General features: G+C 32.3%; 1 protein-coding gene across 1 annotated transcript in view; it reads right to left on the reverse strand.

Annotated features, from left to right (window-relative positions):
* Positions 1-15,247: 15,247 nt before the first annotated feature.
* The window catches only part of LOC129222964 (bifunctional coenzyme A synthase-like), a 47,951-nt gene continuing 46,960 nt past the window's right edge, over positions 15,248-16,238 (reverse strand). Inside the window, exons 7-8 of the mRNA XM_054857530.1 lie at positions 15,522-15,668; positions 15,248-15,377 (exon numbers count right to left, since the gene is read on the reverse strand). Of these exons, the coding sequence (XP_054713505.1) occupies positions 15,333-15,377; positions 15,522-15,668 (192 nt within the window). The 3' untranslated portion in view covers positions 15,248-15,332. The remainder of the gene's footprint in view (positions 15,378-15,521; positions 15,669-16,238) is intronic.

Genomic DNA, 16,238 nt, shown 5'->3' on the forward strand with positions numbered 1-16,238 from the left:
ATTCCGTTCACGTTATGTCCCTTTAGAATGATTAAACATGAACCGGAAAACATTTTTCAAAAGATACCAAGGTCTCCCCCCCCCCCCCGTTTTTTTAAAAACATTTTAAAGAATACAACTAAATTCAAAACAAATAATTAAAAAGTGTTTTGAATAAAATGATTAAATAATAATCACAAAGGTACCAAAGAGAATAAAATTAGTTTTTTGAGCAATCACGATTGCTTATTGTTCTCATTTGACTGTTTTTGATGTTCCGCGCCTTTTTCAGCTTGAACCAGAAGCCTCTGCAGCACCACCGTCCACCCTCCTCTGCAGGCGGCGCGACGCGGCTGCTCCGGTCCTGAGCTATCCGCTTCTCCTGGTCGAAGGCGTCCATGTCCTACACACACACGTACACTCACATACACACGCCTACGTGCATACACACAGGTCTACGCACACACACACAAGCCTACACATTTACACACACAACTATGCACACGTAACCGTCCAGGAGGAGAGGCAGGCTTTGGGGGAGGGAGACGGAGCTGTTTCTAGAAACAATAACTCCAATGAGTAGGGTCCTGTCTCAGTTCGTGATTGCGAAAAACATAATTTGAATTCAAAATTTCAGAATTCAAATTAATTTTCTTTTTTTTTCCACATTTACTAGATCAAGTTTGCCTCTGTTAAACCTTACATGTACTTTGCAAGAATTAATATCCATGTAAATAAAAATGTTTCTCCTCTAATAAGGCTTGTAAATTCTCCTTTGGGATTTCGAGTTCATGCGTTATGCTGCTTTGATATAAACATAGTTTCGAGGACGTTCGTAACGAGGCCCTTTTTAGACAGGGGCAAGACCTAGGCTCAGTGCCCCCCCCCCCTACCTCACCATCAAAAATGTCTTTTGATAGGGGCCAAAACCTCAACTATGAGAAATTTTGAAATTTTAATTTCAAAATGTTAAATTCTTATTCACAAGGAGTGGTTTAAAATCTATTTAGCGACTTCGGCGTCCCCCTTAAATACGCTCTTGCTCCCCACTCTGGTAACAGAAAATTAGTCTTCAAGATAATGTGATGATTGGGAACTTTTATTATGAGCTGTGAGAAAGAGAGGTTGTATGTATTTTTTTTAGAACATCAGGACTAAAACACCATCGATTTCATTCCCGAGTTTTGCTGATTGCATGCTCATTTGCTGTCAGGTTTCATGACTAAAAATGAATTTCTATCATGGATTTACATTGGCAGGGCCACCTAGAGCCAAAGCAGTTCCCATGTCAGTTTTCCGCCTCACCCCATCCATCACGCTTATATGAAGATTATCAAAGCTTCATAATTGAAGAAAAATATTTTTTTTTCTTATACAAGATTTTGAAATTATAATGGATGTCACTTGCTGGACCACTTTTTATCCGTGAAAAGGGTCCTGTGTACATTGTAGATTCACAAATTTGAATAACTCCAAAAATGATATGTATTTGAATAGTAAGAACAGTAGTTTCTGTTCTGCTGATCAGCCAGAGAAGATTTACAGCATATATCGTCGCCTCAGAGTAACAATATCTAATCCCAGGAATAACACTAACATATCCTACTGTTGCTGTGAGACGACGATATCATTGACTCGAAAATAAAATGACTTGGGCTTTTTAATTAGAAAAATAGACTGCACTTGTATGCCTTTGGTTCTATATCTCAATTCCTGCTTTTTATAAAAATGAAAAAAATTTTTGGAATCACAGTATACCACAGCATTTACAAAAGAAAAACTTGTTTCGGAAGTACAAGCGGAGGCGGCTTTTTCAGCACAAAAAAAGTTAGTTTAATTCAGTACGAAAGAAAAAGCTAAACATTGTTATAATTTTACTTGAAGGTTCATGCAATAGTTTTTTAATAATTAAGGTTTACCTATTATTAATCAGTTTAAAATGTGTTTTCACGTGAAGAGGACAGTGATGAAATTTGAAAATTTCACTCCGCAACACGTTCTGTTCAACGCTCTGCTAAAAACAAAGAAGTAGTCACCACAGAAATAAATTTGAAATATGGCTCATTGCTCTAAAAGTTCAGCTAAAAGGTAGGACTGGAAAATTTTTCGATATTTTTTACTCCCAAGTTATCCTAGTAAAATATAACAGTTACACATTTCACTTTCTTTCCCTAAAATGTGCCCGTAGGTTTTTTTTAAAATTAAATTTTGTGCTCCCCTTGTTTAATCTATTACATTTTGCAGCACAAAAGTATTCAATTTATTTCAACTATTGATAGTTTTGTTTATTTTTTTCTGCATCTAATTCTTTATTAGAATAAAAATTAGAGTTTAAAGATGCTTTTGACAAGTAAAGTCAATTGATAAAAGCAGAGGCGCCCCAAATTTAAATTTTTAGGGGGGGGGGGAATTCTCAATTTGCCGAATGATAAAATACGGGCATGCACCAATGCGTACATCTAATGAAAAGAAACATTTGGGCATTTTGAAATTATAATTTTGCAACTATGTCTCGAAATTTCTGAATCTACAAACAAAATTTGCAGAGCAAAGACAAAACTTTTTCAGACGAAATTTGTCATAGCGACCTCACATAATCTCTCATCGGAGTGCTTTAGGTTAAATAACATTCTTTTTGTATTATTTTAATTATTTTATATTAGTATGCATCTAGAAAACATTTAATGATGCGCTTGATATCAAAACTCTTGTTATTAAAGTTTTTTAAAAAATACATAAATAAAAAATCGCACTTCTTCCCAGATTATTTGCATTGAATTGCGAGTATTAATATGCATCAAAAGTAGCGAAACAAAGTTCATGTTTGGGAGCTGTAATAAAATGTAAAAAATGTTTTCAACTGTAAAGACTATTTCTAAAGCTTGGTTGGTACTAAAAAGTCATAAAATAAGTACTTTTATGGTTTCTTGATTGCAACGCTCAAAAATTTAAGTTGATCTTATTTATGTTTATTTTGAAAGAAGCAGCTATCTCTTCTCTCAAATTTTTAATTTTATTTCACAAATAATTATTGCTTTAGAATTAACATAAATATAAAAGATATTCTGATCAACTGCAATTTTCAAGTGTTGCAAACAAGAAGCCATATACTTATTTTATACTTTTTAGTGCTAACAAGGCGTTTAGAAATAGTCTTTGGAATTGAAAACATTTTTTACATTTAATTTTAAATATTTTACGCTTTAAAATTTATTTGAGGTATGAGTTTTTAAAATTTTTAACATATTTACTTGTAGCCTATTGTTCTTTTACAAAAAAATGTGTTGCACACAAAGAAAGAATAAATTATATTTAATATTAACCTTTTTTCAATATTGCTGATTTGTATGCTATGATCGAATTTAAAAGCACTTTTGAACAAGTACAGCGAAAAAAAAAAAAGCTTTTAAAAATGCCCATAAATAAGCTTGCATAAGTTCAGCCTTGAAATTATTTGTTAAATTTATTAATGATTCATTTATTCATTGTTTTTTTTTTTTTTTTTTTCCAAGAATTAAACAGCAGAAGTATGATATACTTATAATTACTACTGTTGTTCATTGTTTCTGAAAACAATTAAAAGCCGGAAGCAAAACGCATTGGTTATGACGTAGAAAGTATACTGAAAAATAGTCTTTTAATAATAATAAAAAATAGTTGATTTTTTAACACATTGATTGACGTCGATGTTTAAAAGCATACTTAAAATACTGTATGGGAGGCAAAAATCTAATTAAAACTTAGTCGAAAATTTCTCATTTGAATTAAGCTCACTTTATCTCTAAGAAACCCTCACATTTTCTAAAGGAAAATCCCGCAGTCTTCAAACTTTTAAATTGAATCTGTTTTATTTTTCTCCAAGAAAGAAAAAAATTGTAATATTGGACAAATTTGTAGTTGATTGTTGAAATTGTATAAATAGTGCCATACCTGCTCTGCAAACGTCTTTAGCATTAAACCATAGTGATAATAAAGATGAAGGTTGTTATTTATTTATTTTATTTTTTTGACGTATCTTTAAATTGATTTAAAACTTTACATGATGAGCAAAAAATATCCTGGGAATAAAATAAAAAAAGCCAAACCTCGACCTCGTAGAAAAAAGTAAGTGCTCTCATCTTGAGAGAATGATTCTGAGGTCCAGTCTCTTCACGTCACATAAAAAAGACTTCGCCAAATTTCTCGGTATATGATGAGGGAGGGCATATAATGGCTCTGATTCTTGAAACGGGGGTTACGTTCAATGAAACAGGGTAACGATTGTCCCCTAGGCTAGTGGGGCTCATCAGTTTAAAGCTGAAAGGAAGATTGAATGTTGATAGCTTTATAATGTTTAATTGTAGAAAAAGGCTATTTGAGCCATTTCCGCTGTTTTGTTATTGGTGTGTGGTGTGTACTCCCCACAGCTCTGCTTATATCATATATTCCTTCTTCGAGAGGGAGATTCTGAGATAAGATATAACAAGTACTGGTCATAAAATGAGTATTTTCGCAAAATAAAACATCGTTAAAAAAGTAAAAGAGAGCATGTTCTTCAGATGAATGGGAGGGAATTGGAATCAGAGACTTTTGTATTATTCAAGTTAAAGAAGATGTATGTTCAGGGTTCGTACAAGTCATGGAAATCCTGGAAAGTCATGGAAAAAAAATAAGCAAATTTCAGACCTGGAAAAGTCATGGAAAATTGAAATTTTCAGTCTAAGTCATGGAAATTTATTTTCAGTCATGGAAAAATGTTCTGGGAAAAAAGTAACAGTAGCTTAAAAAAAAGCATTAGAAATCTTGTGTGACTTAGTATTGCACCATGAAAGCTATTTAAACTGGAAAATTCAACGATCTCAAAAAACATTGCATCCAAGTTCGTTTCCATCACTCCTAAATCTTTATTTTAAGATTTATCAGAGTTTATCTCAATTTGTTGAAGGTTTTGGACAATCTTTAGTCAGGCGATAGAACACAGAAATCAGGGAATTTTAATGCTCAAAAACAGTAGTGTCCAATAGACGGCCCGCAAAACTAATCCATGCGACCCACTGGTACGTTCAGTGTCATTATTCAAACATGTTCTGGAATTTCTGAACCTATCAATTTATATATGCATTTGAAAATGTACAAATAAGTGAACAAGTACATTTAAATCAAAAGATTTTTTTTTACTATGAAATGTTTTTTTTTTAATAGATATCTGGTTTAGAAACATGAATTTACTAAAGAATGTGGCTTTATATTAAATAACCAAAAAATTGTCAAGTTGACATTAAAAGACAACTTTTGAAGCAAATTTATTGAAACTTAGTAATGATTCATTCAACCTTTTCCCCAATCATTATCATTCTGCCTGTTTAAAAAAAAATAGTCGCCATGTTTAAGCATCATTCACTTTAGTTTTAACTTAAACTTATATGATGAAAACAGGTAAGAATTCAGTTTTTTAGGTGCACACTGATATTTTTTCAATCAGGAAGTGGCATTCACATAAAAGTTTTGCTAATGCTCATTTCCAAAAAAAAAAAAAAAAAAAATCGCAAGTTTGATATTAAATAGTACTATTCTCTTCATGTAACAAGATCATGAAAATTTTCATGAAGTCATGAAAAAGTCATGGAATTTTTTCATCCAAATAGAGTATGAACCCTGGTATGTTACGAGACGATAGGATCTACCCACCCAATTCCTGTGTTTCTTTACCTTTTTCTTTCTTGCCAAGAGGAACGCCTTTGATTAGCACTATTATTTTGTTAGCAGGAGCAGTCCCTGCAAGGAATAAAAAGTTTAAACTGTGAAACTGCTCTGAAGCGAAGCACTAGGCCACAAACAGATGTTAAGGGGATATTGAATCAGAGATTTTTTTCTGATTTCCTTCACTAAAAATAGGTTTTAGTTTTATTAAAGTAATAAGCTGCGTTTATTTTGTAAAAATAAAACAAGTGGTCGTGGATAATTCTCGGCTGGCCTTTTTCCGTCCAGGAAGGCCCAGTAACAAAGCCAACGTGAGCTTAATCAGCCTCGGGAGGAAACGACAACACCCCCCCCCCCGCCCCCCTTACACAACCTTTACTCAAATAGCAGCGCAGCGAAGAGAATGACAGAGGGTCAAAACACTCATTATAAAAATCAAAACTATACATCACACAAACACACGCACACACACACAAGTATGTATGAAGATGTGGAAAAAGGGAATCCCGGCCGCAGCCGCCGAGAGTCGAGGCGCCCCCCCCCCCCTCCTTTCATAAAACTTATAAAATTTATACTGCTTGGACTCCAAGCCAAGCCTCTGGTTTCCGCAGGACCAACGAGAGGCCATGTCAGCCTATTCGTAAAGTAGGGATCCGGTCCTTGAAGAGGCCTGGATCGGGATTGGAGTAGCATAAGTTTTTTCTAGAGGGGGGGGTGACCAAATTGACAAGGAGGCCGCCTTGGCTCTCGGCGGCCCTGTTTCCGACTAAGCACCACCATACCTAAAACCTTTCCCGGGTTATTGGTATCCCTTTTGAGCCGTGGCCCGAAAATTGTGCTCCTGCTGCCCTGATTTCTTTTCAGCGGCCCTCGGGGGAACCGGCCCTTCTGGTATTTGCCCAAATGCCCACATAGCCAGTCCGCCCCTGGTTTCACCTATAAAAATTATTAAGTTACACCAATGTTCATCTTAAACTTATAACGATTTTTGAAATTAAAATTGGTCTAGAAAGTTAATTAAGGATGTTTAGAATGGCAATAAAATATAAAAATCAGGGAATTTTTACTGTTTTATTATTACAGCAAATTCTAGAAGAAACACTGCCCTGTTTACATGTTAAAAAGTAAATTTTTCGAAAGTGCGATATTTACGATCGACTTTTCTTTTTATCCCACACATTCTTATATAATTACATATTATCCAACCTTTAATTAAAAGCTTTAATTACAGTAAATGGCCGACTGTTCTAAAAGTGCGAGAAAAGCCGAATCTCCCATTCACGAATTTTTCTTTTAATTGATTACAAGCAAAATGGAGCTCGTTTTTTAAACAAAAAGGTAATATAAAAACTTAAAAGGATCATAAGGAAGCAAAAAATGAAAAACCTGTACATATTTTATTGATGTCAGTATTGTATAAAAGCGACAGACAGAAATTTGCAAAATGAACCATTTTTAAAAATTGTGAAAATGATTTTTTTTTTAATACAGAAACATGATTATTGTTCATTTTAGAGAAGAAACTATGATTACGAAATTTAATTTTCTTTCTTTCTGAACAGTTTATTTGCAGAAAACACTGCAGAACGTTCCCGATTTTTCTCCAAAAATCAGAATTAAATTTTAACGCGAGATATTTTGTTTTCCTACATTTTTCTCATGTTTCTTTTTAATATTCTTTGGAATGGTTATTTTCTACTGTGATATACCATATTACCCCGCATTATCGGGTATGCCGCAAAATTCGGAGGTCACCAGATTTTCAATAACACTTGCCTGGTCCTTTATGGCATGTCGGAAAAATTGAGGTTAGGAAAAAACATACTTTATGAATATAAGTTCTACACATATCTTATTAGTACTAATAAACAGTTGAATTTTGTAAAAATATTTATTAACAATGTCAGTTGTTATTTTAACAAGAAAAATCTTGTTTAATAACAAATAATTTTATAAAAATTAAATTAAAACCAAGCAAACCATTTAATGAGTAAGTTACCGCCCCTAAACCAGTACAAAAGAATTCACTATAGCTATTCAATAAATAAAAATTAAGCTTAACTCTCTAAAAGGTACCCAAAATAATAAAATTAAAATAATTATGAACAAATCGCAACAACAATGACTGCTTCTGAATTGATTACTTTATTGGCACGCAATTAAATCTGTTAATAATGATCTACCATAAATAACAATCACATATAATATGCAGTACACCATTCTCTTGAAAGAAGTTTACGTTCTGGATTTTTTCCCTTACAGTGGTTTGCTTTCTGATTGGAACTGAATGGGGAAATTTGTTTTGTTGCAAAATAACCCTTGTGAATTATCTGGCATGCCAGAAAATTCGAATTTCCCAGCATGCTGGTCAACATTACTTTTTTTCCAGCATGCGGGGTAATACGATATTATGGATGAGTTAATCATCGTTTGAAAGAGGGACATTTTTGAGGCCTGAAATATTGCAAATTTGATTTTTCTCATTATTTGTACATAGCCTTCCTTAAAATTTTAGCTATTATATTATATGAATTAATAACTAATTTTAAAGGCAGCTTTTTCAAATGACTTGTATTTGAGATTTCAATTTGTTTGCGTCCTGCGATGGAATAACAGGGTTATTCCATTTACTAAGTATTCGTAGGTTTACATGGAAATGTGGCAGGAATGATTGTCCTAGATCAATCAAATAGAATATGATTTCTTTGGCTTAGTACTTTTGCCAAAGTGCCGAAGTGAATCAACAATTAAATCTCATTTTTCTATCCAATCTTAGAAAAGTTGTAAATTGCACCGGTTGTACCTTCATGTTGAAGCTGAAGATACATTCTCATGTTTGCAAATATAAAATTAGAAGAGGCAAAGAGTAGTACTACTTCTTGTAGAACTTAAATTAGGTTTATTAATGCAGTTGCAGAGCATAAAACAAAACATTTAAATATTTGTGTTATTACAACATTAAAATATCGTGCAAAGTTGCTACTGTGCAAAATTAATGATTGTTTCAGAATTCTCCACAAGACAGACAGTTTTCTATGCTGCCATGTGGCTTAAAATGTGTTTAATTTGAGTACATTTGCTATTAATAGGCAACATCAATCAACTAGAGCCTATAAATAACTTTAATTTTTTTTTTTTTGCAGTTGCATTTTATTTTAACAAGAATGTTAAAAGAAACAGCGGGTAAAAATATTGTCACACACAAAAGCAAAACAAACAAGCGCAATTCCGTCTTTTTTTCTCCTCTTTTTTGGAAAACTGTTAACTTTTAAAATAATAAGCATCTAATTGCTTAACTCTTATTTGTTTTTAAAATAAAATATGAGGTAGTGAGAAGCAATGGGATGTAAGTAGACACTTTCAAGTTTTGAGTAAAATACCTTTAAAGATAACATCCTAGGTAGGCTTTCATTGAAATGTTTTTAAGCACTTTTATTATTTATGCTTGGCCTGATTGTCACGGAGTAATCTGAGGCCTGATTTTGCTTTTATCTCAACATCTAGATCACTTAGAAACTTCGGGATTTCACTAAATAATTTGCTTAATCCTAAAGTACAACTTAACACTGAAAAATTAAAATTCTAAAATAAAATTATTTCGGTTAGGATGCAAAACAGCAAATTTCATGTAATTTCCCCATTAAATGTTTAAATATAAAACCCATTGTTACAAAATTTGTTGCCTTGCAACGGTAATGTTAATAGCAATCATAATGAAAATTTTGAATCAAGGCTTCTCTGAAGCAAGCATGAAATGTATTCAATATCATTGCTTTCTTAGGATTTTTATCCTCATCTATGCCCATAATCAATAACAATGACGGGGCTAAGGAAAGACATATTAAGATCTTTATTGCAAATAACTTGTATGCTGTGAAACATAAAATAGTTTGGGAAACCTTTTCATACATAAATGTTTCTAATAATTTAGCACACGAATATATCTTAGAGATTCATTTTCTTTTAGCATGGAACATTTTTATAGAAACTTAGAGTAAGGTTTCATGATGGTTTCATATTAACATTATTATGGTAACATTATTATTCTCCTTCTGAAATGCATTTACACTAAAAAGAATAAAATAACAGAATTAAAAAAAAAATACTAAGCACTTTTCATAATGTACTCAAAAAGATAAAATAATTTTTCTCGGTCAAAAAAGACAGTTTCAGTGCATTCCTGTAGTTTTCAATTATTCCAAGAAAATGACACCACAAACTAAGAAAAGTGCGGCTCAAGTCATTTCAAACCATACTTTCTCGTTAAAAAAAATATGCATGTTTCAACACTCCAATCCATGATTGAAAGCTAGATGGAAGTAAAGCACTGAATTTCAGTGCTTTACTTCAATACAGTGCTTTAACTTCTATACAGAAAGATTCCATTCGACTCTCATTTCTAACAATATCAAATTTGATTCGCAGTTTCACAATAATAAGTAACTAAATGTTAAACATAATCAGGGTGGCTACAGAAACTGTGAAAAAAAGTTCCCTGACTTTTCTCTAATTAGGTTCATCAATTTTCCCTGATTTACGTTACCAATGATAATGGTTTCCTTTCTTTGCTCTACTTGAAACCCATTGTATGTTTGTATAACATGCAGTATTTTAAACGTTTTAAGTTGTGTAAAGTTGTTGAACTAAAGATATAATTTTAAAAAGATGCTGTTAAAGACGCATATCAAGTGAATTTTTTTGGAAGAAACCCTACAAAACAGTATATTAAATTTTTCTATAACGGAAAGTAAAATAAAATTAAAAAAAAAAAAAAAATACTTTACTTCCAGTAACCACTTAGTATAAGAATTTTAAGAAACTATTAAAATTATTCCTAAAAACATATGTGTATTTATGATAGAACTAAAAAGTAATTGAAGTTATTTAACTAAATTTACAAACAGTGTAATAATTGTTGCAAGAAAAACAAGTAATAGTGAAATGAAAGAAGTAATGTAGTTATTCTTATATAACTAATTGACATATTTATGCAAAGCAGATGAAACCTTTTGACATCCATTCATAGGGAGCTTTTCTCTAATCAAGAACACAGGTTTTAATGAATGATTACAGCATTTTAACAATAAAAAAAATAAAGATATTTACTGAAGTGCACAAGTTAACTCTATTTCAAATGATTTCAGTATGTATCGAAAAAAATCTTAGGTTGCTTTTGTAACAAACAGCTTTAAAATGCAAGGGGATTAAAAGGCAATTGGTTAATTTCAAAATATATAAAAGAATACAACTTTTGTTTAAAATAAAAGAATCATTTAAGCCTGAAAAAAAGAAAACCTTTCTATACCGCGGTGACAGCAAATAGTACAACAGCAAAAAAGTCTTTTTGATTTAAAGTTCAATTTTAGCAATTACATAAAAAACGCGAAGAAGTGATAACTTTTAAGCTTTTATCAGTATTAATTCAAAAAACAAAGATTTCTTCTTGAAATCTTGATTACAATATGCTTATTACTTCGAGACAATGGAATAAAGGCAAAAGAGCTAAGGCATTAATGACAGTTTCCTCTTAGCCTGTAGGGTTGTTTGCTTTCACGCTTTCAATACTACGTAAAATAAACTTCAAGCTAGGTAACAACTTTACAGACACAGAAGCAATCTTAGGAAGTTCATCCTGTGGTTAATAAGTAAGATGCAATACTTTGACGTTAAGGAAAAAAGATTCACAAATATGCGGCAGTGTACAATCGCACCTCATTAATTTTAACTTTTTTTTTTTTGAACAGATAATTGGTGGAAAATGCGTAGAGATTTAAGGTACTTAATTTTGCAAAGCAAAAAAAAAAAAAATATTTTCTTCATAAAATTAATTTTCCCTGATTTTTTGTTATTTTTTCGAAATTCCCTGACTTTTCCCTGATTATTAAAGTTCCCTGACATTTCCCTGATCTGTCGCCACCCTGAAAAAGGTGCTAAATGGTCCCAAACTAACATGTGTGAAATTTTATTCCATTCTGAAAAGTTTTTTTGCCTCCAAATTGAGTTTGAAGCTTGGATTTCCTTACCCAAATCGGATACGTTCCATGTAAAATTGCAATAATAATGTTACTTTGTTTACAGCAACAAGTGATCAACTGGTTTAAATTCACACTTGCCATTTAAGGTGTTATAATTGGCGGAAATGTGTGAACCAGAGTCTAGAAATTACCTGTGCACGTAAAAGTTAATTTAGCTGTATCAATCTAACTTCGATCGAAACTAAGTGAGCCAGATGTAGTTTTATGCTTCTATGCCCAACATTTAAAATCATGGATTGCACTTGTTCAGATTATAAATGCAAGTTGTTTGGTGATCCTTCTAATATACCAAACAACTCAACTGCAAAAATTTAACTGCAGCATGTTGCCTGCTATCAAAGATGTTATGATGTACTATGAATTATACTGTCATAAGCTAAAACATGATAATGATACTAAAATAGAACCATCTTACAAGGAAATAAAAGAAATTGTTGTGAAAAAAAAAGAAGAAATTTGGTCAAACGCTTCTTGCGTACGGTGCAACATAAATGAGTGAGAGATGGTAAAAATCTACCTCTTGAAATGCAACAATCTTTTAAAATCCTATCCGGAAATACCTAAGAAAATAATTAGAACTGTTTTACCAAGCTAGCAAACTGCTATTAGACATTTCATCTCTCAAAAGCAACAATATTAACTACATTTTTCCGGGGGGAAAATACATGAAAGAAAAAATCGCAGTTTTAGCTTTAAGAAGAAAGTGAAGACAGTTTTAGTGTCATTACTTCATGGCATCTTTTCTATCGGATACAACCAGTGAGGATGAATTCAATGGACTTTTCCCAAGCTTCAAACTGTAAACGCTTATATCAATAAATTTAATACTGCAAACAATACTTTAAACTTTAATTTGCTTCCATCCATGGACATCTGATAGATATGAAGTATCAGACAGGGTTGAAATAGATATTGCTTCAACAGTTCTTTACCCCACCGCTTTAGAAATTATTGATAACATGATTCGTCGGAAGCGCAAAATAGCACGAAAAATTGCCTGGCAAGAGACAAGCCTGGCAAAATGTCTCATTCATGATGGCTAATTTGTTCTCATCAAATTCTACGTTTGTGTGCTTCAGGGAAATCTCCTTTTGAAAATTTAATAATTCTTGCAATATATGTCATCAAAGTTTATGCTCCAATCTGGTTTGCTATCAAAAGTTACCCTTTATGTAAAGAAGGGTTTCGGCACTTCTTCAAACTCATCACTGCAACTAGCTATTTATCCACTAAGTTGAAGGGCAAAATTGATCCTGTAGTAGAAAGAAAGTGTTTTTGCATATACTAAAATTTGATTTATTACTATGCTGGCAGACTTGGAACAGTACATCGTGAATTGGCAGCCCGTTGGATTTTAAAAACTCGTAGTGTTCAGCAAAATACTCAAAATAGACTCAGACTTTTTAAGTTTGATGCTGAATTTTACGTTGATCTCATTGACTGGAAAAATGTTTCTGATCCACCAATGCTGAAATAATCTCTGACGAAGATATTCAACTGTTTGTTTCAGGCATAAAAGAATTGTCTGAACTACGCTCAAGGCCCCATTTAGTAATTTTAGGACTGTAAACTCAACAAAGCTGTGGGGGCCCCCTTGACTTACAGAACGGAAGAACGTGAGGCTGCAGTAAATCAAGGATGTAAATATATATATGTTTTGATAATGTCACTGAATACCTTACACAAAAAATTTTCTTTTTCCAAACTGGTCTTCAATTGCTTGCAAAAAGAGAAAAAGGGCTTTTTTTTTGGGGGGGGGGGAGTGTATCTGCACTAAAATATGTTTATCACCTTCTGTCAAGATTTTTGCTGACTTGACCAGGTCATTCAGGAAAGCTCAGTCAGCACTGCATGTATTTTGTAGGTCGCATGTTAAGTATCGCTGAAGTAAACTAACTAAATAAAATACTAGATAATAAGAAGTTGTTTTGATATTACGGATACAAAAGTGACAACTCACAACATGCTCTGGGCCCAGCTAATCGGGTGCTAGTCAATTTACCAGCCAATTACCCTAATAAAGATCAACAGCTCTGTATTTGTAATTTGAAACATAAATAAGCACTTAGAAAAGATACAAACATCTTGAAATATTGTAAATTAACAGAAACAAAATAAATGACTTAAGCAGTAATATTAAACTCCATACCAACATGGAATTACATTTGAGTGGTCTGATTCTACGCTACATGTCACTCCAGATAGTATTCTCAATTCATGGGAGAGTTAGTTTTCTTCTGAACTCATATACAGTGGATGCCAGTTAATTGAATCAGCCGCTTTATTGAATGAAATCGTCATAAACAGAACAAGACGCAATTTCATTGAATTAGCTGCTTTATGGAATTAAAACTGTTTAGAACAAACGTGATTCATATAAGCGGCGGCCACTGTACCTTGTTAAAATACAGAGTCAGCAATAACAATTTAATTTTAAAACTTACACTAGAAAAAAAAAACATTTCATAGAGCAAAACAAATGAAAACATTCATTATGAAAAAAAGATTTTTTTGTCATTTTGGAGGGCCCCAAAAGCCTGTGGCTTACACTTAAATCAAGCCCTGACTACGCCTGTCATGTCACACAGGCTGTTGAAAGGGCAGTTAAAACTGACAGTAGTTTCGACTATATTGTGCAAAAAATCTGAAAGAGAAGTCATAATAAAGAACCAACTGGATTCCCAGAAACTTACGCCAAAACTTGATAGTAAGATGAACTTTCAAGCTATTTAAAGATGAATATTTTTTTTTATTCGTAAATGCATGACTATCATAAAAGTCTCTGTAAACAAATGAATAATACTAGGACCAGCTTAAATTGTTAAAAATATTTGTAATTTTGTTTTTCAGTTTTTTAATTAAAACAAATTTATTTTTCATAAAATATGGGTTTTTCAAACTCAATCCAGAGAAGAGTGAATTATTTTCAAATGAATTCACTCTTCTCTGGATTGAGTAATAATTCAATGTATTTGAGTAATAATTACATTTGAGTCTGGTAATTCAATACAGTAGAAGACCATTATAATGCACTCCTTTGGACCAGAGCTTTTGCGTTATACAGGTTTTGATGTTATATAGGTCATTGCACAAATTTTAAAACTAATATTCAAAATGTATCTATATATTAGCGCTTCAGAATGCATTCTATTAGAAATGAGTACTGAAGCACTAATTATATACAACTAATCACTCGCAAATAAATATATTTCACAATCAAAAGAAAGTGAATTATCCTGCACTTCTGCTAGCTTCATGGTTTGCACAACAGCTACATTTTCAAGAGCCATCTTTTTTTTTTTTTTTTTGCTGTGAATACTAATTTTCATTCAAAAGCTTTGAATTAAAATGAAAAGGTGAAAGACAGTTTCAAACTTGAATTTACCTAACAATTTTTATGTTTGCAAGGCAAAACAGAGATATTTTTAAAATTTCAAAACCTATTGTTTACTTCTGAAAAGTTATGCGGTAAGTATTCTACTGTAGTGGCTTAAAATATGGATTCATTCATACGTCTTTTGAAAAAAAAAAGAAAGATGAATTGTACGGAGCATGCAAAATAAAAAAATAAAAAAGTTTTATTAAGTTGAATAAAATTACAATTGAGGTATATGTAGTGTAGATATTATGTGATAACAGCTACAGACGCAATGTTTCTCTCAAATGAGTCCATGCTCTTTCTACCTGTAAAAGAAACACACCATAACTTTAAATGATGTAAGTCAATATGAAAATGAATTTCTTAAAAAACAGACTTTCTCAGATAATACAAATACACACAGATTATTTTAAAAATTCATAGCGGAAGAACGACTTTAATCATAATACCTGCTGTTTGGTGACAGTTGGACTCCACTGAGTACAAAAAATTACATTAGATTCTTGAATTAACTCAGTGTTGGATGGCATTGAATCAATCACCTTGTCAGCATCTTCATCAGTTAAGGCATAATGCTGCTTCAATCTTTTTGACACCTGTAACAAAATGAAGATGCACAGATGTTGAATTTGTTAATGTTATTATATAATATATTGATGGATTGCTGTACTCTTAATGGTGAAAAATTCATTGGGTGAGTGGGCAGTGGTAGATATAAGATGTCGAAAATTGAAAGGTTCCCCCACGACCATAGGCCTAACCTATAAAAAAAAATACACACGATGAAAATTTTACGTAGCTCTATAATAGACGGAGAGGGTGAAGGATAGTTCTAATTTTACTAATAATTTTATTTTAATAAAATATTGCATCTCAGTTAATCTTTAAAGTAAAATATAGTGCAAATTTAAATATAGGTGTAGTATGGGATATTTCCAGAGTTTGAGATTAAGAGACTGTCATTAAAGTTATATCATAGCTGCCAACCATGGGCGGATTTATGGGGGGGGGGGGGGGGGCGAAGGGGAGCAATGCCCCCCCCCAGTCTTTGGAGGACTTTATATATAATAACACACCTTCCAAAATCTTAAAAGAAAAAAATCATGTTTTTTTTTTTTCTTTTTTGAATAGTTCAGAAGTGAAAATGAAGAGAATAGTGACTGTCC

The sequence above is a fragment of the Uloborus diversus genome, chromosome 1 (genome assembly GCF_026930045.1).
Source record: "Uloborus diversus isolate 005 chromosome 1, Udiv.v.3.1, whole genome shotgun sequence".
Classification (NCBI taxonomy): domain Eukaryota; kingdom Metazoa; phylum Arthropoda; class Arachnida; order Araneae; family Uloboridae; genus Uloborus; species Uloborus diversus.